At 45.6% G+C, this 26,347-nt stretch overlaps 1 protein-coding gene across 2 annotated transcripts in view; it reads left to right on the top strand.

Moving 5' to 3' along the window:
* LAMB1 (laminin subunit beta 1) overlaps window positions 1–26,347 on the top strand; it is a 143,066-nt gene that overhangs the window by 87,828 nt on the left and 28,891 nt on the right. For both annotated transcript variants that reach the window (XM_033958478.1, XM_033958479.1), the window contains exons 24-26: window positions 18,024–18,393; window positions 21,689–21,867; window positions 24,107–24,348. In XM_033958478.1, coding sequence (XP_033814369.1) covers window positions 18,024–18,393; window positions 21,689–21,867; window positions 24,107–24,348 — 791 coding nt within the window. The remainder of the gene's footprint in view (window positions 1–18,023; window positions 18,394–21,688; window positions 21,868–24,106; window positions 24,349–26,347) is intronic.

The following is a 26,347-nucleotide window of genomic DNA, read 5'->3' as shown; positions in this document are numbered from 1 at the left end:
ACTGTCCCTGGGGCACCCCGTAAACTGGATAGCCTTTACAGGGTTATTCCAATCCCGGGATTTGATAAACCCCAGCTGCCCCATGAATCTCTCCTGGTTGAGTCCACTTTAAAAAAGACTCAAGGCTCCAGTGTATATGCCTCTACCCCTCCTGGCAGGGAGGGCAAAACTATGGACAAGTTTGGCAAGCGGCTCTACCAGAATGCCATGCTTGCCAACAGGGCAAACAATTACTCTTTCCACTTTTCATTCTACCTGAAACATCTGGTAATGCAACTCTCCGCCATGCAAAAGTACATGCCGGAGCACAAGATCCCACTATTCCAGCAGCACATCTCCAGCCTGCTTCAACTTAGAAAATTTATGGTACGCTCCATCTATGACTCCTTTGAGCTCACCTCTCGTGCATCTGCCATCGCTGTGGCCATGCGCCGCCTGGCCTGGCTCAGGGTCTCGGATCTGGATGTCAACCATCAGGACCGACTAGCCAACGCCCCATGTATGGGAGATGAATTGTTCGGAGAGTCTCTGGATACCACCACACAAAAACTCTCCGCCCATGAGACCAGATGGGATACTCTCATTAAACCAAAGAAGAAGGCACCTCCTGCTCGGCCTTACAAACCACAGTCCTCTTACCAGCGCAGGTTCTCCGCTAGGCCGCTTAACCCGCCTTCACAGCAACCTAGGCGGGCTCGCCAACAACACCACAACCAGGCTCGTGCACAGTCTAATCAACCTGCCAAGCCTCTTCCTCCTGCCAAACCTTCTCAGCCCTTTTGACTCCTCTCTCCAGGGCTTAGCCAGTCTTCCACCCTCATTGCCTCTCCCTCAACCAATCGGGGGCAGGCTCCACATTTTTCTCAGCCGTTGGGAGGTCATCACATCGGACCAGTGGGTCCTCAACATCATCCGCCACGGCTACTCTCTCAACTTCCAGACTCTTCCACCAGACAATCCTCCCGTAGAGTCTGCTTCTCTTTCAACTCAAACCCCCCTCCTCCTGAGGGAGGTCCAATCCCTCCTTCTCCTCAATGCCATCGAAGAAGTACCTCTGGAACAAAGGGGCCGGGGATTCTACTCCCGTTACTTTCTGGTTCCAAAAAAGACAGGAGACCTACGTCCCATTCTCGATCTCAGGGACCTCAACAAATGTCTTGTCAAGGAGAAGTTCAGAATGCTCTCCCTTGCCACGCTTTACCCTCATCTCTCTCAAAACGACTGGCTATGTTCCCTGGACCTCAAAGAGGCCTACACTCACATACCAATCAATCCAGCTTCACGTCGCTACCTAAGATTCCAGGTGCACCATCGCCATTATCAGTACAAAGTGCTACCTTTTGGCCTCGCTTCATCACCCAGGGTGTTCACCAAATGCCTCATTGTGGCGGCGGCCTTCCTCAGGTCTCACAACCTCCAGGTGTTTCCCTACTTGGACGATTGGTTGGTGAAAGCACCTACGTCTCCGCTTGTGCTACAAGCCACTCATCAGACCATCTCTCTCCTCCACCTCCTGGGGTTCGAGATCAACTACCCCAAGTCGCATCTGCTCCCCACGCAGCGCCTTCAGTTCATTGGAGCAGTTCTCGACACCACACTAATGAGGGCGTTTCTCCCCTCCGACCGCCAGCGGAACCTGCTCCGCCTGTGTCGTCAGGTGCTCCTTCATCACTCCATTTCTGCCAGACAGATGATGGTCCTCCTGGGCCACATGGCCTCGACGGTGCATGTGCTTCCCCTGGCACGACTCCACCTCAGGACACCTCAATGGACTCTGGCCAACCAATGGTCGCAGACCTCGAATCTTCTTTCTCATCCCATCTCTGTGACATCGTCTCTTCAGCAATCTCTACAATGGTGGTTGAACTCCTCAAATCTTTCCAGGGGCCTTCTTTTTCATCTGCCCCCGCATTCCATGACCATCACCACGGATGCCTCCCCTTATGCATGGGGAGCTCACCTGGGAGACCTACGCACCCAAGGTCTTTGGACCCCGCAGGAGCGTCTTCATCACATCAATTTCCTGGAACTACGAGCCATGTTCTATGCTCTCAAGGCCTTCCAGCACCTTCTTTGCCCTCAGTTTCTGCTCCTATGCACGGACAACCAAGTTGCCATGTACTACATCAACAAACAGGGCGGCACCGGATCTCGCCTCCTTTGTCAGGAGGCTCTTCGCATTTGGACCTGGGCCACGGCCCGCAGTCTCTTCCTCAAGGCTGTCTACATCCAGGGCGAACAGAACTCCCTGGCCGACAATCTCAGCCGCATCCTTCAACCTCACGAGTGGACTTTGGATCCTCCCACGCTCCACTCCATCTTTGCTCGCTGGGGCACTCCGCAGGTGGACCTATTCGCAGCTCCTCACAACCATCAGCTGCCCCAGTTCTGCTCCAGACTCTTCTCTCCTCATCGTCTGGCCCCGGATGCATTCCTTCTCGACTGGACGGATCGGTTTCTCTATGCCTTTCCTCCTCTACCTCTGATGTTGCGGACCTTATCCAAACTCCGCAGGGACGGAGCCACCATGATCCTCATAGCTCCCCGGTGGCCTCGTCAACACTGGTTCTCCCTCCTGCTTCAGCTCAGCTCCAGGGAGCCCATTCCTCTACCTGTGTTTCCTACTCTACTTACACAGCAGCATCAGTCTCTACTACATCCCAATCTGTCTTCGCTCCACCTGACAGCTTGGTTTCTCTCGGGCTGACCTCTCCAGGAAATCTATCTCAGCCTGTCCGTCTCATTTTGGACGCCTCCAGGAAACCTGCCACCCTCCAATGTTACCATCAGAAGTGGACCAGGTTCTCCTCTTGGTGCCTCCGTCATCATCACAATCCCACCTCTTTAGCGGTGGAACCTGTTCTGGACTACTTACTCTCCCTGTCCAACGCAGGCCTCAAGTCTACCTCAATCAGAGTCCATCTCAGTGCCATCACGGCATTTCATGAGCCTGTCCTAGGAAAACCTCTCACGGCTCACCCTCTGGTTTCCCGATTCATGAGGGGCCTCTTCAACATCAAACCACCTCTGAAGCCTCCTCCGGTCGTCTGGGACCTGAATGTGGTTTTATCTGCCCTCATGAAACCTCCCTTTGAGCCGCTTGCCACAACTTCGCTCAAATTTCTGACATGGAAGGTTCTTTTCCTCATTGCCATCACCTCTGCCAGGAGGGTTAGTGAGCTTCATGCACTGGTTGCCGATCCACCGTTCACTATTTTTCACCATGACAAGGTGGTTCTGCGCACCCATCCAAAGTTCCTTCCAAAGGTGGTCTCAGCTTTTCACCTCAACCAGTCCATTGTGTTGCCTGTTTTCTTTCCGAAACCTCATTCACATCCCGGAGAACAGGCATTGCACAGTCTTGACTGCAAGCGTGCCCTGGCTTACTATCTTGATCGTACAAGGGCTCACCGCTTGTCCCCTCAGCTCTTCCTGACCTTCGACCCAAATCGTTTGGGTCGACCGGTCTCTAAACGGACGCTATCCAACTGGCTTGCAGCTTGCATCGCGTTCTGTTACGCTCGGGCCGGTCTGTCACTAGACGGCGCTGTCACGGCCCACAGGGTAAGAGCTATGGCCGCTTCGGTTGCTTTCCTCCGTTCCACACCCATTGAGGAAATCTGCAAGGCGGCCACCTGGTCCTCAGTTCACACATTCACTACTCACTACTGTCTGGATGCTTTCTCCAGACGGGATGGGCACTTCGGCCAATCTGTACTTCAGAATTTATTTTCATAATGGCCAACCATCCCTCCTCCCTCTTTGTTAGCTTGGAGGTCACCCATGCGTAAAGAATATGCTGCCTGCTTGTCCTGGGATAAAGCACAGTTACTTACCGTAACAGGTGTTATCCAGGGACAGCAGGCAGATATTCTTACGTCCCACCCTCCTCCCCGGGTTGGCTTCTTAGCTGGCTTATACTAACTGGGGACCACGCTCTCCTCCGTCGGGCGGGAAGGCACTCGCGCACACGCGGTGCGGCCAACTAGAACTTTCTAGTAAAAAGGTCCGTACCGTGGGCTCCGTCGGTGACGTCACCCATGCGTAAAGAATATCTGCCTGCTGTCCCTGGATAACACCTGTTACGGTAAGTAACTGTGCTTTATAGTGCCTCTATATCAGTGGTCTCAAACTCACAGCCCGGGGGGCCACATGCAGCCTGCCAGGTACTATTTTGAGGCCCTCAGTATGTTTATCTTAATCACCAAAGGAAAATAAAGCAGTTTCTTGATCAAATGTCTCTTTAGCTATAAATTACAGTATTATTATTAAGACTTAGCCAAAAGGAAAGATTTATAAACTATAAAGAGTTTTTTACCTCATGCAAAATTGTCATTTCTTTAATAAAACATTAACTATTTTTTCTGAGGCTCTCCAAGTACCTACAAATCCAAAATGGGGCCCTGCAAAGGGTTTGAGTTTGAGACCACTGCTCTATATAAATCTCTGGTAAGACCTCACATGGATAACTGTGCAGCTTTGGAGCCTTGTACCTTCAAAAAGATATAAACAAGAAGGTCCAGAGAACATTACTAATACTGTATACTTAAAGGTCTAAACTTGTATACCCTGGAAAGAAGGAAGATACTAGGTGGGTATCTTTTAATTGAAAGAAAGCTCTGGAACAAGAGGGCTTAGGTTGAAGGTGAAAAGGGGATAAACTCAGGAGCAAGCTAAGGAAATATTTCTGTATGGAAGACGTGGTGGATGCATGGAACAGGCCCCCAGTGGAGGTGGTGGAAACAAGGATGATATCTGAATTCAAGAAAGCATTGATCAATTAGTCTGAAGGGAGAGGTGGGGATTGTATGGCTGGTGGAAAGATTGGATAGACAATCATTGTCTTTGTTTCTAAGGAAAGTTCTTAGAAGTTGGGTTGTTTTATTTTTTTAACTAGCTACAGAATTTGGTTTCTCTGCTTCTGCCAAGTTGAGGTATCATTTCTGTTTTGATTCTTTTCTTTTTTATCCCCCTGCTGTGATCTCTTTATTAGGAAGAGAATTTTAAAGCACTGCCATTCTGTCTATATTTGCTCGTGTGGAGATCAAAGGAAAGATGCCAATAGAAAGCTTTTAATCCCAGGCTAGAGGTGTTATGATATCTTCCAAAAGCCAGGAAGCAATAATTCTTAGGACGTGTATTTTGAGGATTGATTTTTTTTTTTTTGGCCCACTTTACCAAGCTATAATTCTCTATCCCAGTGATAGAGAAACTTTAAACAGTTGTAATGGATTACAGAATAGCTCATTGTTAAAGTGTATACATTTTGTGACTTATAAAGGAATATTTGCATCAGCTCACAAGCAAGAATGAGATTTCTAGGACTGTGGAACATTTCTGGAATCAGATCCCTGGCTCGAGCTTCTGATTATGGGAGTGTTGTAGAAATGCTGCTTCAGGCCTTGGGAGATGGCAAGATGGGCTCCAGACAAAGCAGGGATTATAGCTAAATTCTTAAAGGTATCTTTCTGCCCATTTTTCTCTCGCCTCCTTTTTTAATTAAAGCATTTCTTCCTATGCTCCTTCTTGCCACTGTACAACAGTGACATCTACTGGAGAGAGTTGCAGTTTGCTACATTACTATAATGGTGGGAAGGAGGTAAAGGTTTAAAAAAATTGGGAGAGTTTCAAGACAGGCAGAGAGGAAGCACTGGGGTTTTTTTGGTTGTTGTTTTTTTTTGCTGGGTTGTTGTTTTTGGTTGGTTGTTTTTTTTTCCGGGCCCCAACTCTCCTGCTCTCCCATGGAGGGGCTATCTCCAGCGGCAGCAGCCTCTTCCCTTTCGCCAACACTGTCAGCTGGTCATGCCCTGCTCTCTGCTGCCTTCCCTACAGTGCGAGCCCGCGGGTTTAAAGCGGGGCTGCACTGTGGCATGCAGCCCCACTTTAAACCCGTGGGCTCACACTGCAGGGAAAGCGGCAGAGATCCAGAGCTCGGAGCAGAGAGGACATGGGGGAGAAAGCAGGGCTGGAAGATCGAGATTGGACAGGCTTCCACCTTCATATCTGTTTGTTGCTTGCAGAAAAAAAAAACCCACAGCTAAGATCAGGCATGGCTGGAAGATCGGGGCAGAGTGCAGGGCGGCAATGGAGCAGGAGAGTCGACAGAGACATGTGCGACTAGTCCCCATCAGTCATTTCTTCTCTTGATCGGCCAGCCCAGTCGGTGTCCCAAATTTGTTTGGTGAATCACGTCCTTGCCTACTTTGCATGCCATTTCCCCTCATTTGCATGCATGGATCGGAAGCAGATCACAGGAGAGGTTAGTAAATTGGGTCGGAGGGAAATCAGGTCGCAAACTGATCGGTACACGATCGGTTTGCTTAGTGAATCTAGTCCTTAGAGCTTTTGCACAAACAACAAAAGGAGAATAGAAGCATTGGATAAGAAATTGGGTGAACTTCAGACATGGCAAGCAGAATTAATTAACGATAAGAATGTAGGGCTAGATTAACTAAGCACACCGATCGTGTCTCGATCACTTTGCAACCCGATTGTTCCCCAACCCGATTCACTAGCCTTGGTGCTGATCAACATCCGATCCACGCATGCAAATGTAGGCAGGCAGCGATTCACTAAAAAAAAAATGAGGGACACCAGCTGGGCTGGCCATTCAAAAAATAAGTGACTGCTGAGGACCAGTCGCTCAGGTCCTTTCCGACTGCCCTGCTCTCTGCCCCAATTATCCACTCTTGCATCCCTGCTCTCTGCCCTGACTCTCCTCATAGAAACATAGAAACATAGAAATAGACGGCAGATAAGGGCCACGGCCCATCCAGTCTGCCCACCACAATGACCCTTCCCCACCTAACTCAGTGAATAGATCCCACGTATCTATCCCATTTGGCCTTAAAATCAGGCACGCTGCTGGCCTCAGTGACCTGAAGTGGAAGATTATTCCAGCGGTCAACCACTCTTTCAGTGAAAAAGAATTTCCTGGTGTCACTGTGCAGTTTCCCTCCCCTGATTTTCCACGGGTGCCCCCTGGTTGCCGTGGGACCCTTGAGAAGGAAGATATCTTCTTCCACTTTGATGCGACCCGTGAGATACTTGAACGTCTCGATCATGTCTCCCCTCTCTCTGTGTTCCTCGAGTGAGTAGAGCTGTAACTTATCCAGCCTTTCCTCGTAAGGGAGATCCTTGAGACCCGCGATCATCCGGGTTGCCATTCTCTGCACCGACTCTAGTCTCAGCACATCTTTTCGGTAATGCGGCCTCCAAAATTGCACACAGTACTCCAGGTGTGGTCTCACCATGGATCTATACAATGGCATAATGACTTCAGGCTTACGGCTGACGAAACTCCTGCGTATGCAACCTATGATTTGCCTTGCTTTAGAGGAAGCTTGCTCCACTCCTCATGCCGCCCTGCTCTCTGCCCCAACTCGCTGCCCTGCTCTCTGCGGATTAAACCCACGGGCTTGTGAAGTAAATACTGTGTGGATAAATGCCGTTGCCCATTCTCCCTGAGATAGCTTCTTTTCTGATCCTGCCGAGCCTGGCATTTTCCAAAACATAACTTGTCTGCCTTATTAAATGCTTTGACTTATGGTGAAGGATTGCCTGGTGCTTTTCAATTGAAGCTGCAGCAAAATGAAAGAAACAAAAAAATAAAGTAAAAAAAAAAAGTTTCCAGCTCTGCCGGGCACGGTGGGCCAGTGCATGCGCAGACCATCTACAAGCAAAGAAGACAGTCTTTGCATGTGTCGGGATCGCTGGAGAGCGATCTGTACAGTCGGTTGGGGGGCATGATTCCAATCGCCCTCATTTGCATGAGGATGCTTCGTGAATCAGTCCCACGGCCATGGATCGGATCCGTGGGTGTAGTGAATCCAGACCGTAGTTCCTCAGAAACTTGAAATAGTTGAAAAGTTTAGTTGCTGTCTGAACCTTACCTGTATCACGTTTCCTAAAAAAACCCTTGGTGTCAGCAATGAACATAATAAATGATACTTTGGAGAAGTTTTTCAAACTCTGAAGGAATCCTTTCCCCCCTTAGACTAGACAAGTCTTTATAGGTTACTGTTAGTTCTGTTTTCACCGAAGGGGGCGGGAGAGAGATGAAGCCACCAAATCTGGATTTAATGGGCTTTTTGGAGAGCTCTCTGTTATAGTAAAGATGACACTGATCATAACTTTTGTCCTTGAACCAGATAGAAATTGGATATTGAGATGGTATTTTCATTTGAAACAGAATAGTTTATGTGGAATGAATGTAATGGCATTTCATAATTTATCTAGGGCTGCTTAGGCTAGACTTTTGAGGCCTTTTTGGCAGACTGTTTGCAAGCGTTGGTCTTAGGGGTGACATTTTTCTTCAGTTTCCTGGAAAATGTATAGCAAAATTTCAGGGTATCCTGTTTTTGTAGAGCCATTGCATTTACAGACTTTTCTGGAAGCTAAGGCTGTTCCTGTGTCTCTCTTGCTATTTCTTCACCCATAGATTTATTATTGGCATGATATCTCGTTATCTTGCTTATGCACTCCTATTCCTAGCTGAGATCATATTCAAGCACCTTTTTGACTCCACCTGCAACTTTCTTTCCAAGTTTTATTATTGTTTTGTTATACTACCCATCCAGGATCAGACTAACAGTGGTCTAGGCCAGTGGTTTCTACCGTGTTTCCCCAAAAATAAGACCTACCCCAAAAATAAGCCCTAGGCCTGGGATTCGCCGGCAACTCTTCAACCCGGCCCCTGTTTAGAGTGCTGCCGCCCGACGCTGCTTCGGATGAAGGTAGGGCTCGCTCACAGTTGGCGGCGAGGGAAGGATGGAGGGTCAGCAGGGGTTTGGCTGTGCAATGGGGTCGGGGGGGTGCTCAAGGGTTCTGCAGCACAAGAGATGGGAGGGAGGGAAGGATAGAAACTGGGCAAGGGTTATGCTGCACGAGGGATGGGAGGGAGGGCAGGATAGAAGCTGGGCAAACTTCTGCTGCACAGGGGGATGGGAGGGGAGGAAAGATCCTGCACATGTGAGGGAGAGAAAGGAAAGAGGAAGAATTGGGGTGAAGGAGAGGAACGGAGAGATGATCATGTGCATACCTCGAAAATAAGACCCGAGTGCCTTTTTTGGGCCCCAAATGAATATAAGACAGTGTCTTATTTTCGGAGAAACAGAACTGTCCTGGAGGACCCCCAGGCCAGTTGGGTTTTCAGAACAGCCCTAATGAGAACATGAATCATATAGGGGGTCTTTTACTAAGGTGCGCTAGCTGATTTAGCGTGCGCTAAATGCTATCGCGTCCATAGAATATAATGGGTGCGTTAGCATTTAGCATGCATTAAATCGGTTAGCGCGCCTTAGTAAAATACCCCCATAATTCCTTAAATCATTTGAAGCCCTTTTATACCAATGAATTTGTTATTTTTTTGTCCTGTCTTCTGCCAAGATTTCAACATTATGGTTTTATAATATTCACAGTCAACAGAATGTTATTTTTTAAAATGTGCATTGTTTCATCCTTTCTGATTGCTGAATAGTCCTATTGTCTCTTACTAAAACATGTCAAGGCATCATACCCATATTCTGAACAATTTACTGACTGTTTAAGACCTCATCCTGATCACACCTTTCAGAGGAAGAGCAGCATAAACATTAAAAATTCTTTTTTGTTGTTTTTTGTTTTAAGCCTGAAAGCTCTTTTGACAAAAATGAAACTCTAAAAGAGCAACCAGTTTTTAATTATAAGCCTCTTCGGTATGCACTGATAAATGTTAAAAGCTGGTATATCAAAAGCCCCAAGTAAACTAAACAAAGTGATGGTGGGACATCCTTCTTGGGTTTGGTGAGTCCTGAACACCCACAGTGCTTTGCAGGTGCTAATGTCGCTGTGCAGGAGCTGAAGATATGGATTTAGAATGGATAAAGAGAACAGATGAGATGTTCATCATTGTAAGCTTATGGTGCATTAGCTTTTAATATATTCTTTCAAAGGCAAATTGCAAACAGAAAGGCAGTGTGCAACAATAAAAAGAACTCCATCGTACAGATAGGAGAGCACGGCAAACTAAAGACCTAACCAAATTAAATTTACAGAGAGAGAGAGAAAAAAAAATGTGCACGTAGACTAATTATATTTAAATCTTTTTATGGAACATTAAACAGAACAAGAATAACAATAAAGCAATAAAAGGTCTCAACTTTACATGTGTGGCCTTTATATCGTCTAGCCCCCTTAACCCTTCCCCTCCCGCCTCTGTACAGGGACAACAAAAGAAAGGGTACAAGTAGACTAACTAAAATAAATAGGATAGTATCTATATTATATATATATACTAGTCTTTAAGCCCGTTACATTAACGGGTGCTAGAACATATGTGTGTGTGTCTGTCTTTATTTCTTTCTCTCTCTCTCCTTAGTCACTTTTTTTCTTTCTGCCTTTCTTTTTCCTTGGCTGTCCATCACCACCCCTTGCCTGCTCCCCCTGTCCATTTTCCCTTCCTTTTACCTCCCCTGTGTCCACCACCACCCCTTCACTGCTCTCCTTATGCAGCAGCAGCCCTTCTCCCTTTGTTTTACCTCCCCCCTGTCCAGCAGCACCTGTTTCCTTCTCCCCCTGTCCAACATTAGTCCTCCGTTCCTTTTTCTTCACCCCCCCCTGTCCATCAGCATCTCTTTCGTTCTCCCCCTGTCCAACGGGTGCTAGAGTAGACTGTTTTTTTTTCCTTTCTCTCTCTGTGCTTGGATGCTGTCTGTCTATCTGTCATTCTTTCTGTCTGTGTCTCTGCCTTGTGCCCTGCCTGCCTGTATTTCTCCATTGCGCCATGCCTGCCTATCTCTTGGTGTGTGCCCCAGCACACCCTTCCCCCAAAACAGCCCCATTTTCCAATGCCCCTGCCCCCTTTTGTGCCATGCCTGCCTGCTCCGTGGCCCCCTTCTGTTTCCCCCCTATGATTGCTGCTGGCCCAGCAAACCCCTCACCTCAAAGCAGCCCCCTTTACCTCTCCCCTTGTTGAGCCATGCCTGCCTGCTCTGTGATCCCCTGCCCATGATTGCTGTGTGCCCCCAGCACACCCCTACCCCCAAAGCAGCCCCTTTCCCTCTCCCCCTGTTTGCCTGCCATGCCTGCCTGCTCCCTGTGCATCAGCATCAGCATTTCCCTCCCCTTCACCTGTTCCTTCGTAGCAGCATGCAGATAAAATGGCTCCCTAAGTTATTTGCTGGATTTTTTTTTTTTTTTAAGTTTAAAGATGCCGACGCGGCTCCTCGCACGATCCCGCCTGCGTCTGAAACCTTCTCTGACACAGGCCGGGATCGTGAGAGGAGCCATGGCGGCAACGTTAAACTTTAAAAAAAAATCGAACAAAGAACTAAGATAGCCGTTTTCAAAGCCGCCGCCGCAGCTTAAGGGACAGGATTGTACAGCTGGATTTGCTCCTGGGCCCGCGTCTGCCCTCCTCCGACAGCCGGCTCCCTCGAAGCCCTCCCCCCCCTTTCCCTTCCCGCGGTAACTAAGGTAGCCATTTTCAAAGCCGCCGCCGCCGCTTAAGGGACAGGATTGTACAGCTGGACTTGCTCCTGGGCCCGCGTCTGCCCTCCTCCTACAGCCGGCTCCCTCGAAGCCCTCCTCGCCTCCCCCTTTCCCTTCCCGCGGTCCGTCTGGCTGCGGTCCGGCCTGTGGAGGCGATTGACTGGTGACGTACAACCCGCACATGCGCACTAAAAAAAAACGCGACAGCTCAGGGAACACGATTTTTTTAGTGCGCATGCGCGTCCTACCATTTTATTATATTAGATATATATATATATATATTCCTTGGGATCTTGCCAGGTGGTTGTGACCTGGGTTGGCCACTGTTGGAAACAGGATGCTGAGCTTAATGGACCTTCGGTCTATCCCAATATGGCAATTCTTATGTGAGCCAAGTATAGGACAATCAAGCCAGTATGACATCACTGATGAGTTTGACTCTTAGGCATTGGTGGAACGAGGCTTTATGAAATCAGCTTCAGAATGTTGCTACTATTTGGGTTCTGCCAGGTATTTGGGACCTGGGTTGGCTACTGTTGGAAACAGGATACTGGGCTTGATGGACCTTTGGTTTGTTCCAGTATGGCAATTCTTATGGGCAAGTTCCTGGAGGAAAAGTCCATAGTCTGTTATTGAGAAAGACATGGAGGAAGCCATTGCTTGCCCTGGATCAGTAGCATGGAATATTGCTACTCCTTGGGTTTTGGCCAGGTACTAGTGACCTGGATTGGCCACCGTGAGAACGGGTTGATGGACCATTGGTCTGACCCAGTAAGGCTATTCTTATGTTCATAACATTGCAGAGTACTGTTTGTGAGCAGCACATGGAAAGAGATTGTTTTCCTTGCATCTTCAGCTGTCAGTGAAGATGTCTGAGCTTATATTTGGTGATGCTGCCGTAACATTTGGGAGGGCTTGTGTTAGGACAATGAAAATTATTTCATCCATAGGGGCTGTGTCTAGGTCCGTGGTCCGAATTGTTTTACAGCTGTAAAGTTGGTATTGAACTGGGAACTTGTTTCTTGAAAATAGTTCCTCATAGTGTTTTACTTTATGGGTGTTGGAAAATTGGCAACACATGTGGATCACGGAATCTACAAATGCATTTGCTTGATACCAATTAAACAATGAAATGGTAAATATAGGAACCTCACGTGTACTATCCCTTCCATCCATATTTTGTGCTGTAGTTGTACTTTATATGATTAACTGTTGCACTTGTGTGTGCAGTAGGGCTGCCCGATTTACCAATTCATTTCGGGTGAATCGGTTCAAATCAATTCAAAAACAAAAACAAAAATCGGCCTCCCGATTTGGCGACTGACCCTCGCCCCCTAAAGCATGATCGGCAGCGCTGCCTCTTGCTGGCCAGCCACTACCGCTCCTGCTTTAGAGGGTGAGTGGGGAGTGTCAGTGCTTCTGTCCGGCTTCCCCCCCTGGCCTTCTGGCATCAATTTACCTAATTTCATCAGCCTGCATAAGATCGCTAGTACTAGCAATCTTTGCAAGCTGCCATCGGGTCTTCCGAGCTGCCTTCTCTCTGCCGCGGTCCCGCCCATCCTCTGACGTCAGAGTAGGGGCGGGACCGCAGCAGAGAGAAGGCAGCTCGGAAGACCCGATGGCAACTTTCAAAGATTGCTAGTATTAGCGATCTTATGCAGGCTGATGAAATTAGGTAAATTGATGCTGGGAGGCCAGGGGGAACATGCAGGCCTTCCGGGGGGGGGGGGGGTTTGCAGTCTTTCGGGGGGGGGGGGGCTTGTACAGGCCTTCTGGGGGAACACGCAGGCCTTCCAGAGGGGTGTACAGGCCTTCAGGGGGGGATAGTTAGGCCTTCAGGGGGGACAGGCAGGCCTTGGGTGCAGGCCTTCAGGGGTGGGGTGCAGGCCTTCAGGGGGATAGGCAGGCCTTGGGTGCAGGCCTTCAGGGGGGACAGGCAGGCCTTCAGGGGTGGGGTGTTGGCCTTCAGGGGAGGGTGAAGGCCTTCAAAGGGGGGGACAGACCTTCAGGGGGGGTGCAGGCCTTCAGGGGGGGACAGACCTTCAGGGGAATGGATCCTGGTGTAGAAGTACATGGAGGGAGGGAAGGGGGAGTTCAAAGAGACATGCATATGCTGACTTGCTTGGGTGCGAGGGTGACTACCTTTTGCAACCAGGCAATTGACCAGAGAAGGTCAAGGGTAGGCCCAGAAGGGGGCTGCTGCCAGGGGGGCGAGCTCAAGTGGGTGGGTGGGTGGGGGAGCGCTTCAGGCGGGTGTTGCTGCCACCGGGTCGGGGGGGGAGCAGTTTTGTTTTTGGCTTCGGTTTCTGCTGAAGCCAAATCTGTGACCAAAACTGGCCACTTGGTTTCGGTAGAAACCAAAAGATCTGTTTTTGGTCAAGTCCTTCCCTCCCATTCTCGTTCCACATGTGCCCCCTTGCAAATATTGTAGCACTTACAAGCACTCTTAGGATCTGATTCTATATATAGGACCTAAGAAATCAGCGCTGATCGTAACGACACAGCTCGATTCTGTAAAAGGCACGTGCCATATATAGAATCATGCTTAGTGGCCATACACTGTTCAACAATACCTTCTTCAATTCAAGCCTTCAATTTGCCATACTTAGCTTTAATCACTAGCATTTTGAAGCCCTCAGAAGCGGCTTAATAACGGGAAAAATATCACCTGATGTAACTCATTTTGCCGCAAGTTTCCTCATCGGCTTCAATTGCTTTGCATTATATTACATTAGTAATTTTTATTTCGCGATTACCTTGCAGTTCAGGGCGGATTACACAAGAGGTTATCTGGACATTTCCAGGAGAGTAACACAGTGTAGAGGAGGTTACTTCGGACGAGATCTGGATATTGTATCATCATTTTAACTTTTAATATTTTGTAGCTCTCTCCACTTCATTTTATTTTTCTATAATTTAAGAAAATACACTTATCTTGAGATTATTCAAATCAGTATTTTAGCCAAACCCTATACCGACATGCATGTTTTACTGTCTGCGTCAGTGCTGGGTTTATCTAAAAAAGAAGAAGAAGCAATTAAGTATACACGGCATAACATTTAGGTGCACCCATTTAGGCCAAGGAAAATCAGGCCTAAGTACCTGTGCCTAATTTGTGCACAGATCAGGTATATTCTATAACAGAAGAGTACAATCCAGGCAAGAGTCCAGAAGAAGAAAATCCCCATGATGAAAGATTGCACAAGACCTGACACAGCACTGTGTTTTGGTGATATTATGCCTTCCTCAGGAGTCAGAGCTAGAGAAAGACACGGGGGGGACAAATTTTTTCCCGTTCCCGCGGGAACTCATTTTCCCGTCCCCGTGAGTTCTTTTCCTGCCCCTGCCCCATTCCTGCAAGCTCTGTCCTCATCTGCACAAGCCTCAAACACTTTAAAAATCCTAAGTAGCAACATTCTAGAACTCAGATTGTGATGTCATAATGCCTCATTCCACCAATGCCTAAGCTCTGTCCTCATCTGCACAAGCCTCAAACACTTTAAAAATCCTAAGTAGCAACATTCTAGAGCTCAGCCTGTGATGTCATAATGCCTCATTCCACCAATGCCTAAGCTCCGTCCTCATCTGCACAAGCCTCAAACACTTTAAAATCATAAGTAGCAACATTCTAGAGCTCAGATTGTGATGTCATAATGCCTCATTCCACTAATGCCTAAGCTCCGTCCTCATCTGCACAAGCCTCAAACACTTTAAAATCATAAGTGTTCGAGGCTTGTGCAGTTAAGGCAGAGCTTACAAGAATGGGACAGGGACAGCGACAAAACTCATGGGGACGGGGAAATTGAGTTCCTGCAGGGACAGGGACAAATTTGTCCCCGTGTCATTCTCTAGTCAGGACACTATGTCTCAGGATTGTGGAAAACCAAAAATAAGATCCTGCGTATGTTATACAATGTATAAACACATTCTGTCTCTTGAGTAAAAGCTGGTGAACCTGTTGAGCCTTTGACTCAGAGATAGATTGTATTTATATATTGTATAACATCTGCAGGATCTTATTTTTGGTTTTTCACAACCCTATGACACAGTGTTCTGACCCCTGAGGCAGACGTATTATTGCCGAAACACGGTGCCATGATGGATCTTCTACAATCTTTCTTGTTGACTTATACAATAAACTCTGATTTTCTTCACCTTGGATGCTGTCCTCTTTTTTTGTTTGTTGGAAGCCCCTCACTCATCCCCACTTCTTTTGTGGTGGTGTTCTGTAACAGTGCACGTAACTTTTATGAGCGTCCACCAACTACCCATGCTCTTCCCCTGGCCATGCCGCCTTTTGAGATTCATGCACTAAAACTGATGCTCACCACTTTATAGAGTGTACCTACCAAGTTGTATGCGTAACTTCTAATTAGTGCCAATTATTAAGTGCTAATTGCCAATTATCGGCACCGATTGGTCTTTTTAAACAAATTGTGCTTGCAAATCAGCTGTGCACATCACTTTCTGCACACAGTGTATGCACTATATATAGAATTTGTGGGTTATAGAATTATGTATAGGTTGCTACTTTTACCATATATATTCACTCAAAGGGCACCTAACCTCAGGTGCGTAGATACAGAATTGTCTTTCTTGCCTTTTTCTTTTTTGCCTTTTATTAAAATACCCTATTCCATGCCAGCGCTGTTATTTGCAACTAACTTGAGTCTGCAGACCTTAACAACAGTTCATTGTGTCTCTCATTGTTCATCGGCATCCTTTCGTTGTAGCAACGATGCATTGTGCAGTGAGGGCTCTCTTTGTTTGACTGTGCAGTTCATTTTGCTTTGGATGTTTGTATAATAACAGGATAATTAAGGGCTCTTCCAGAGATCAGGGGTGAGGCTTGTTAAGGTCAGAAAGGGCAATACTCTGCTTGTGAGTGGGATGATAAATGACCTCTGAGGTTAGCAGCTTAACTCCCCTTTGGAATGTGCATCTGAAAGAATGGGTTAAGTGACTACCCTTCCACAAGAGGGGGAGTTATCCCCCCCAAGAAAAAACACACGCACGCATGCACATTCACTGTAGCGGCTACCTAAGTGCTTCTAATGTCAGTACACAAATTTGTAGTGGTTGGAATCTAATTATGTGGATAAGGTGATTTTTTAAATCAAATTGCAGAGGGTGGTGTTTTCCATATAACTTGTGATGTCTGATTCAACTAACCTAAGGAAGTTGTACATATTTATTTCATATCTCTTATATATAGCCAAAAATCATCACACTTCAAAATGGTTCTACAAAAACCATTTACAACACCATAGGTAAATAATATAGAGATCCTTTTACTAAATCTTAAAGCGCTCTAACAGACAGTTGCATGCGCTAAATGCTGCAGATCCTATTTTATATCTATGGGCCATATGACATTTAGGGGCCTTTTCACTAAAGCTGCGTCAAAAGTGGCCTTAGCATGCCCTTGCCGCAGGTCTTTTCTGGTTCGCCAAGGGTACTTTTGCCTCATCCCAGAATGCACTGGGCAAGGCTGGGGAATGCCGTTTTGATGCCTCTGCCCAGGAGGGAGGAGGGAAGGATTCATATTCCTTCCCTACTACTTGAGGTATGTCAAGGGAGGGGGGGGCTAGGAAGACAGGTCTTTTTTTATGAACATGCTGCAGAGTGGGAGGGGGAAGGGATGAATATGATTTGACCGTTGATCGTTTGGCTGGGGAGGGCTTCGATGGCTGAGATGGGTTAGAGTGAACTTTGATGGAGACTGCAGTAGATGGAACCTAAGCATAATACCGGGCAGAGCTTTAGGTTCTGGCCCAGCAATAGCTAAGAAGAAGGAAAATTTAAATTAAATCAGTAATTTAAAGAGTGGGTAGGATTGGGCAGACTGGATGGACCATTCACATCTTTATTTGCCGTCATCTACTATGTTAACTATGACCTCATTTAAATGAGTTTCCAACAATCAACCAGTCATATGACAATCATTCCCACAATTTCTTCGTGTGGGAATGATTGTCATATGATTGGTTGATCGTTGGAAACCGAGAATTATTAATTGTTTAACGGATGATATGGCTCATTTAAATGAGGTCTGCACTGGTGGTTTCAGCGCCTGTGCTGAAACCAGTAGAACATCGGGCACTAATTGCCTTTAGCACTGGCATTCGGTTTTGACGGGGAGGATTTTAGTTCATCTGGTGATGCACAGCACAAACAGCATGCAAATTATAAGACCGTGCCTGACACCTGCGCCCCCAATATTAAGTGCCGGTAGGTCACAGCAACCATTTGGGAAGGGAGCTCCAAGGGGCAGGAACAAAGGGGCTGCACTCCTGCCCCGAGCAACCACCAAGGGGGCAGGGGCTACCTGGATTGTTGGGGTGGGAGGGGGACATTCTTGGGGGAAGGGGGATTAGTTTCTTACATGAGCTGGGGAGGGGGCTTGGGGGACTAGATATAGACAAAGAATGAGGGGTATTTTTATAGGCGGATCCCACTTTGTAAGTCAGGACTTCAGTCTTCAAACCCATATGGCCCGCTATCTTGATTTATAGCTGTTTCACCTTTTTGGGGGGGTTCTTTTTGTATTTCAGCCTGTGATTGTGACTCTCGAGGTATTCAGATACCTCAGTGTAATCGCTCTACAGGGTGGTGTGTTTGTAACAAGGGTGTTGAAGGACCACGTTGTGATAAGTGTGCCCGTGGATACTCTGGAACGTTCCCTGACTGCGCACCCTGCCATCAGTGCTTTGCCCTCTGGGACATCATCATCAAAGAGCTAAGCAACAAGACGCAGTGGCTTCTGGAGAAAGCCAACACCGTCAAATTCAGTGGCGTTGTCGGCCCCTACCAGCAGACGGTCAATTCCATGGAAGAAAAACTGAATGAAATTAAGAGCATCCTCGCCCAGAATCCTGCTGCTCAGCCTCTCCAGAACATTGAAAATCTCTTTGAGGAAGCAGAGTAAGTATAGCACCTATGACAGAGCTAACATATTATCTATTTATTTATTTAAAACATTTTTAATCCACCTTTATCCAAGGCGGTTCACAGTATTACACACATATTTCAGGATTTGCACAACATGAAAATCTCATACATAAGCAAAAATCACAAGATTATACCATGTCAACCTATAAATTATATCTCAATCACTCATTTAATATATTACTTCAATCAAGCAGCACAAATCTAATAACCTGCAAAAAAAAAAATGAGATTCAGAAAGTAAAATATTAACTCAAGGAGCAGAATATTAGCTTAAAAAAAGGGTCTTAAGCAACTTTCTAAATTGCAATAGATTTCTACAGAACTGTAAGGTACCAGATAATGCATTCCACATAAATGGTCTGATGAACAATAAGAATGTAGGATAGACACGTTCAGATATTTGGGGCTTCGAGAAAAACAACCAAAAAAAAGGGACCAAATTCAAGCATACTTGGGACCCAAACAGAGACATGGCGTTATTCGAGAGGGTTCAGAGGAGAGCGACGCGTCTGATAAAGGGGATGGAAAACCTTTCATATGCTGAGAGATTGGAGAAACTGGGTCTCTTTTCCCTGGAGAAGAGGAGACTTAGAGGGGATATGATAGAGACTTACAAGATCATGAAGGGCAAAGAGAGAGTAGAGAGGGACAGATTCTTCAAACTTTCGAATAATAAAAGAACAAGAGGGCATTCGGAAAAGTTGAAAGGGGACAGATTCAAAATGAATGCTAGGAAGTTCTTCTTTACCCAACGTGTGGTGGACACCTGGAATGCGCTTCCAGAGAGCGTAATAGGGCAGAGTACGGTACTGGGGTTCAAGAAAGGATTGGACAATTTCCTGCTGGAAAAGGGGATAGAGGGGTATAGACAGAGGATTACTGCACAGGTCCTGGACCTGATGAGCCGCCGTGTGAGCGGACTGCTGGGCACTATAGACCTCAGGTCTGACCCAGCAGAGGCATTGCTTATGTTCTTATGTCAACAGGATATTATCACTTCTCAAGTTGCGGGTCTGAGCACTTCACATTTCACTTATCATTTAAGATATTATATTTACATAAAAAAATATTTTTGATTGATGGAACCTGTGGTTTTTAGTTGAGCTGATTAAGTTTCACAGGACATCTTATTGTATAAACTCCTATTATATTTTCTTTGTTTGATTGCATCTGACTGGACAACTTCTCAGTGGTCTGCATTTTTTTCATGTGTGTGTATCATATGGGTATGTATTCTGCCCAGAACAATAGTGTAACCTTAAAAAAATTAAAGCGTTCTACTTGCCATACACAAAATACAATTAAAAATAAAAAGACAACAAATACAAAAAGTAACCAAAAAGAATCATCCATGAACATGCACATATGACGTCCATCTATGGTGCACACTAGAGAATGACATGGGGACAAATTTGTCCCCATCCCTACAGGAATTCAAGTTCCCCACAAGCCGCGAACACTTATGACTTTAAAGTGTTTGAGGCGTGTGCAGATGAGGAAAGAGCTTACAGGGAAAGGAAAAGAACTTGCGGGGATGGAACAGGAAAATGAGTTCCCACGGGGACGGGGAAAAATTTGTCCCCATGTCATTCTCTAGTGCACACCTTTACTGCAGGCTCCAAAGTTTCAAGTTTAATTAAATTTGATATAATCGCTTATCTTGATTTACTAAGCAAGTTATAATCCAATAATAGTACAGTTAAAAATAAGTTAGACACCTACGGATAACAGAAGGACATAACAAACTGGTACAAAAGGTCAATAAAGAGAAAAATACAATGTTCATGTTTACACCTCTCGCCCCCACCAAAAAAGGTGAATTGCTGTATTTTGCAACATCTGTAATCTGCACAATCCACTTGAGTCAAACCTGCTAATACTGCATTGGCATAATCCAACTGAGTTATAAACAGAGTATGCAAATGAATCAGGAACAGCTCACTGTCCACCAAACCTGGAGCCCAGACCAAACCTGGAGCCTCCCTTTATTTCAGAAGCGTCATATAACCTCAGCGAAGATCACATCGACTTGAGCTGTAAATGAGAGCCTTCCATCAATCAAAATCCCTAAACACTTAAAGGATTGCACTACCAGTAAGGACCGCCCTAACAAGGTGACTAAAGAATCAGGATTATCTCGGCCACCAGGTATCCAACAAATTACTGTTTTTTCCCCACATAAAATCATTCCTCAATGGCTTCCTGTAAAACCATTACGGTAATTCAAAATGAGGTTTTCTAGCCCTCACCACCAAAAAAATATCATCTGCATACATACAAAGGCTTATTCCAAAATGTTGAATTAACCCAACAAACGGACTTACAAAAGTATTAAATAAAATAGGTGAAAAGGCTGACCCCCTGCAGTACCCCATAGTCGAAAGGCCTAGAAAAGGTCCTGGTTTTATATTGTCTTGTTTAGTATTTTATTTCCACTTTTTCCCTGTGCAAAAGAATGCATCTACTGTGCTCGTTCCCCCCCCCCCCCCCCATATTTCCCATTCCTCTATCCTGTCTTGTTTTGAATTTTATTTTATTTCCACTTTTATCCTCTGTAAACATATCTACTGTGCTCATTTCCTCCCCCCCCCAATCTCCCATTCCTCTGGCCTGGGTCTAAGCAGAACACTGTTGCTTACTGCAAGACCATCCTGGACATGTGTCGAGCACTTTCCCTCTGTAAACTTTTCGCACATCTCGTTTGCATGCAATTTCCTTTGAGCAGCGATCACTATTCCTCGTTCAGTAAGTTCAACCACGGCTATAAACGCACACAGCTATTAATGACGACTTTTGAGCATCATCCCCTTACTCTGGCTTTTTTTGACCCTGAGTTGGTTACGTCAAGATTAACAGGAGTCGATAAAAGGTCCCTTGTTTCAGTTATCTAAAATTGTCTTTGTCCCATGTGTTTGTATTAATGTGAAGTGCACTGGTAACTTCTGTGGGCTGCAGAGCATATTTGGTCTGGTTTTTCATATTTGATGTTAGGACTGATGCAGTTACCATGGTTTAGAAAGCATTACATAAGTCTCCTGGAATCTGCCTGAAGTTAATCTTACACAGAGCAGCTGTTGATGAAGACTTTTGTTTCCTTGAGTTCAAAAATGTTGAATAAAATGTTTCTTCTGTGACCCTTGCCCCTCTCCTCAAGAAGACTGGCTGAGTGGTCTGAGAGGAGCTTGCAAATAATGTAAAGAGAATTTTTTTTTTTTGCTTTGTATGTGCCTATGTATAAAGATGCCCTAACTTAATACTTTGTTTACAGGAAGTTAAAAAGAGATGTTAGTGAAAAGATAGCCGAACTAGAGAAAAACCTGGCTGAGGTGGAGAATAACCAGACAGAAGGGGATTTGAGCGCTCTGCAGGCTGAGGCAGAGAAGCTGGGGAATGTGGTGAAAGAGCTGGGAGAACAGCTGGAGTTCATCAAAATCTCTGATGTCCGGGGTGAGTTTTCCAGGTTTAAGGGAGGGGTGAAGGAGTAGCCTAGCAGTTGGAGCACTGGGCTTGGCATCCAGAGGAGACTGGCTCAAATCCCACAACTGCTGCTTGTAATCTTGGGCAAGTCGCCTAACCCTTCATTGCCTTAAATACAAAATCAGGTTGCGAGCCAACAGGAAAATTAACCCGTGTACCTGAATGTAACTCACCTTTGGGAACTGCTGAAAAAAATGTGTGAGTAAAATTCCAAATAAATAAATATGCTCTCACAATCGGCTGTTTTTCACAAATAGAGAAAGAAATACAGTGATACCTCGGAATCTGAACACCCCAGAACTCAAACGTTTTGGAATCTGAACCTTTTTTGTAGTAAATTTTGTCTTGGAATCCGAACTCTGCTTTGGAATCTGAACGCCCTGCACATTGTATATGTGCGTTTCTGCCCCAGAATCTGAATGCTGCTTAATATGTTACCTTAAAATCCAGTGTATTCCTGTTAAAATTTGAGTTTGTGGGACCCAGGAACGGATTAATCCAGTTTCTATTATTTTCAATGGGAAAAATTGTCTTGGAACTCGAACGCTTTGGAACTCGAACTGAGTTCTGGAACGGATTAAGTTAGATTCCGAGGTATCACTGTATAGGGGTTCAGTATTAAATACAACACAGTTCATTAAGGGCCCCTGTTACTTAATTCTATGAGCGTCAGAGCATTTAACTCGCCGGCCCGCAGTAGAAACTTCTACCGCAGCTTTGTAAAAGCCAACATAAGGATGCCCTGCCACGCAGAATCCTGTGCTACACTGTAGTACCATCTGCCCATGAGGAAGCTTGTGTCATTTTTCAATGTGCTGCCTCTCTGTCTATCCTATTCATTGAGATATAGCTCACATCTGTTCAATGGTAGCTCAAGGCAAGTTACTCTCAGGTACAATAATTGCTTCTCTATCCCCAGAGGGATTACAATATGAGTTTCATAATGGAGGTAATGGAAGATTAAAACAAATTGTCCAACACAGTAAGCTGGGATTTGAAGCCTGCTGTTCACATCAGTGGATCTTGTATGTCATCGGTGTGAGGCCATTAATAAACCAATATAAACAGCTGATTGTGTATTTAATGGGTAATTGGGAGGATTTTCACATGTCTTGAGTGCTTTGTATGTAAAGTGCCAACGATAGTCCAAAATGTTTATATTCCAATGCCTACGATAGTCCAAAATGTTTATATTCCATTAAGTCATTACACAATTTTTTGGTCCTGCCACAGAGGTTAGTCCACAAGCTCCCTGAGATTGGCAGTGTTTCTTATTATGTGGGTATACATCATACAGATTGCAGGACCTGCTATCCTTCAGTAGATGTTTTCTGCCCATGAGAGTAAAGTCTTATGTCACTTGGCAGGTTGGGGTGTTTATGCAATAAAGTCATAGAAACAGATAATCTCATGGAGTAATGAGTAGATCCGCTTCCATTCCTCTACCTACTCAGCAAAAGTAGGCGCTGTGAGGTGATACCAGAATCCAGTAGCTTAACCAGTCGAGAATGTCTTTTATTTATAACTCAAAAAAAAAGTTGTTATTGCCATTTGGCACAGGAGGAGAGGAGAAACTAGTCTAGTGGTTGGAAGAGGCAGCTGGGAATCAGGCAGGCCAGAATTCAAACCTCACCTTTCCCATGGAAACTCCTTGTAACCTTAGGTAACTCACTTCGCCTATCCTTTCCTCAGGTATAGCTTAGATCAGGGGTGTCCAACCTGCGGCCCAAGGGCTGCATGCGGCCCCATGAAGTATTTTGTGTGCCCCGGTTGAGGTCCCCGGGTATTTACCGTCTTGCCGGCTCCCTCCTCTGTCTTGCTGCAGCATTTATGCGGCCCCAGAAACATTTTTTCGGCCAATGCGGCTCAGGGAAGCCAAAAAGGTTGGACACCCCTGGCTTAGATTGTAAGCCTGCTGAGGACATGGAAATTCAACATCCCATCCCAGTTCCCCTTGCCGAAAAGCAAGCCTTACTTTTTTTGCCGTTGTATACATATTATTATAGTTTAAGACCAGATAAAAAATTTTGTCCTTTCTATTCAACTTTCTGTGGGCTGTGAAATTTCTTGTAAATTTATCCTAGGTCTGTGTCAAGAGGTAAGCTTCTTGTAGCATACTTACAGAATAAATTCTTCATTACTGTTCATTCCCTGACCTTATCCTGCCATAATGGATGTTGCTGAGCAGTTTCCTCTCATGATTTTTTAGGGGCAATGGACAGTATCAGCAAATATTTTCAAATGTCTCTAGAAGCAGAAGCAAAGTCCAATTTCTCCACCATGAACCCAGATGGTTTGGTGGCCCAGTCTGCCGCAACACGGCAAAAGGTGGAAGATTTATTACTCAAAAACGAGGCCTGGTTCAAGGAGGAGCAGGAGGACCAGTCGCGCCTCTTGGATGAACTTGCTGGCAAGCTACAAAGTCTGGATCTATCTACAGTTGCTGAAAAAGTAAGAAAGTGTGTCTTGTGGGGAGTTACGTTGGAAAACTTAAAGTGATAACTGAGAGTTGCTCAGCAATGACTTGGCTAAAAGCAGACATTTATGAGCACAGTGCCGCCAGTCTGTATGTAAGACAGGCCTGGCACACCTACAGACCAATGGTCCATCAAGCCCAGTAGCCCGTTCTCACGGTGGCCAATCCAGGTCACCAGTACCTGGCCAAAACCCAAAGAGTAGCAACATTCCATTCAGAATCCTAAAGAATAACAAGATTCTAGAATCCCAAAGAGTAACAAAAGATTCCGGAACCCCAAAGAGTAGCAACATTCCATGCTACCGATCCAGGGCATGCAGTGGCTTCCCCCATGTCTTTCTCAATAACAGACTATGGACTTTTCCTCCAGGAAATTGTCCAAACATTTCTTAAAACCAGCTATCCTTACTGGATCAGACCAATGGTCCATCAAGCCCAGTAGCCCGTTCTCACGGTGGCCAATCCAGGTCACCAGTACCTGGCCAAAACCCAAAGAGTAGCAACATTCCATTCAGAATCAAAAGAATAACAAGATTCTAGAACCCCAAAGAGTAGCAACATTCCATGCTACCGATCCAGGGCAAGCAGTGGCTTCCCGCATGTCTTTCTCAATAACAGACTATGGACTTTTCCTCCAGGAAATTGTCCAAACATTTCTTAAAACCAACTATCCGCTCTTACCACAACCTCTGGCAATGCATTCCAGAGCTTAACTATTCTCCGAGAGAAAGCTAGAATCTTCTTAGAACAACCGAAATTTGTTCAACAGTGTGTTGTAGGGACCTAAAATAATATTTGATGATTAGTTTTGTGTTGTTTGATTTTCAGTTTAGAATATACAAAATGGGTTTTTTTAGCATGCACTAAAATCCAGAAACTTCTACAGTTTTGTATGTGGGCTTCCAAGACCACGTTAGAAGAGAAGAAAGGGCCAGTACACTTTTGGAAGTTTATTTATTTAAAAATTTTTTAGACTGCCAGAAACTCAGTGGTTTACAAAATTGACATACATAAAATATAAAACACAAATACAGTGAACAAAAACTCAATAACAACATACATATAACTATATATATGTATAACATATAACTACATGTATAACAAAATCTTCAAATAAATTTTGCCTTGTTTCTATACAATATTTCTACACTGCAAACATTTGCCAGAAGTCAGCCTGGCTGGATTTCATTTCATTATATTTTATTAACTTTTCTGGTTAAATTTGAGCATAAAAGTCTGATAACCCTCCAAAAAATAAGGCTAAGCGCTGCACATTGTTCTTTGAAACTTCACAGGGACTGCTGTGTCACTGCAATTTGCGTAGCTATATGACTGCACCACAGGGGAAAAAAACCCACAAAAATAATTGAAGAAGGGGTCATAAAGCACACACTTTATAGGGTTCATAGACAAAACCGCGGAAGACAAAGGCGCGCGCTGACAACTGAGCGCAAGATGGAGGCGCGCGCCGAAGAAAATGACAGTTTTTAGGGGCTCTGACGGGGGGTTTTGTTGGGGAGCCCCCCCACTTTACTTAATACAGATCGCGGCGGCGTTGTAGGTGGTTTGGGGGGTTGTAACCCCCCTCATTATACTGTAAACTTAACTTTTTCCCTGTTTGTAGGGAAAAAGTGAAGTTTTCAGTAAAATGTGGGGGGTTACAAACCCAACGCCCCCACAACGCGGCGCGATCTGTATAAAGTAAAGTGGGGGGGGTTCCCCACACACACACCCCCGTCGGAGCCCCTAAAAACAGTTATTTTCTTCGGTGCGCGCCTCCATGCTGCGCTCAGTTGTCGGCGCGCACCTTTGTCTTCCACGGTTTTGACCTGACACCACTTTATAGTGCTGCAGCAGCAAGGCTATACAAATTGAAACAACTCTTGTAAATTCTACCATGTTCCACTAATAGTCTAAAATACACATCAACCAACCAGAGTTCTAGAACCTTCAAATTCACAATTCAGAATAACT

Source organism: Geotrypetes seraphini, chromosome 9 (genome assembly GCF_902459505.1).
Source record: "Geotrypetes seraphini chromosome 9, aGeoSer1.1, whole genome shotgun sequence".
Classification (NCBI taxonomy): domain Eukaryota; kingdom Metazoa; phylum Chordata; class Amphibia; order Gymnophiona; family Dermophiidae; genus Geotrypetes; species Geotrypetes seraphini.
The sequence above is the reverse complement of the archived record's forward strand: the minus strand, read 5'-3'. Positions and strand labels throughout refer to the sequence as shown.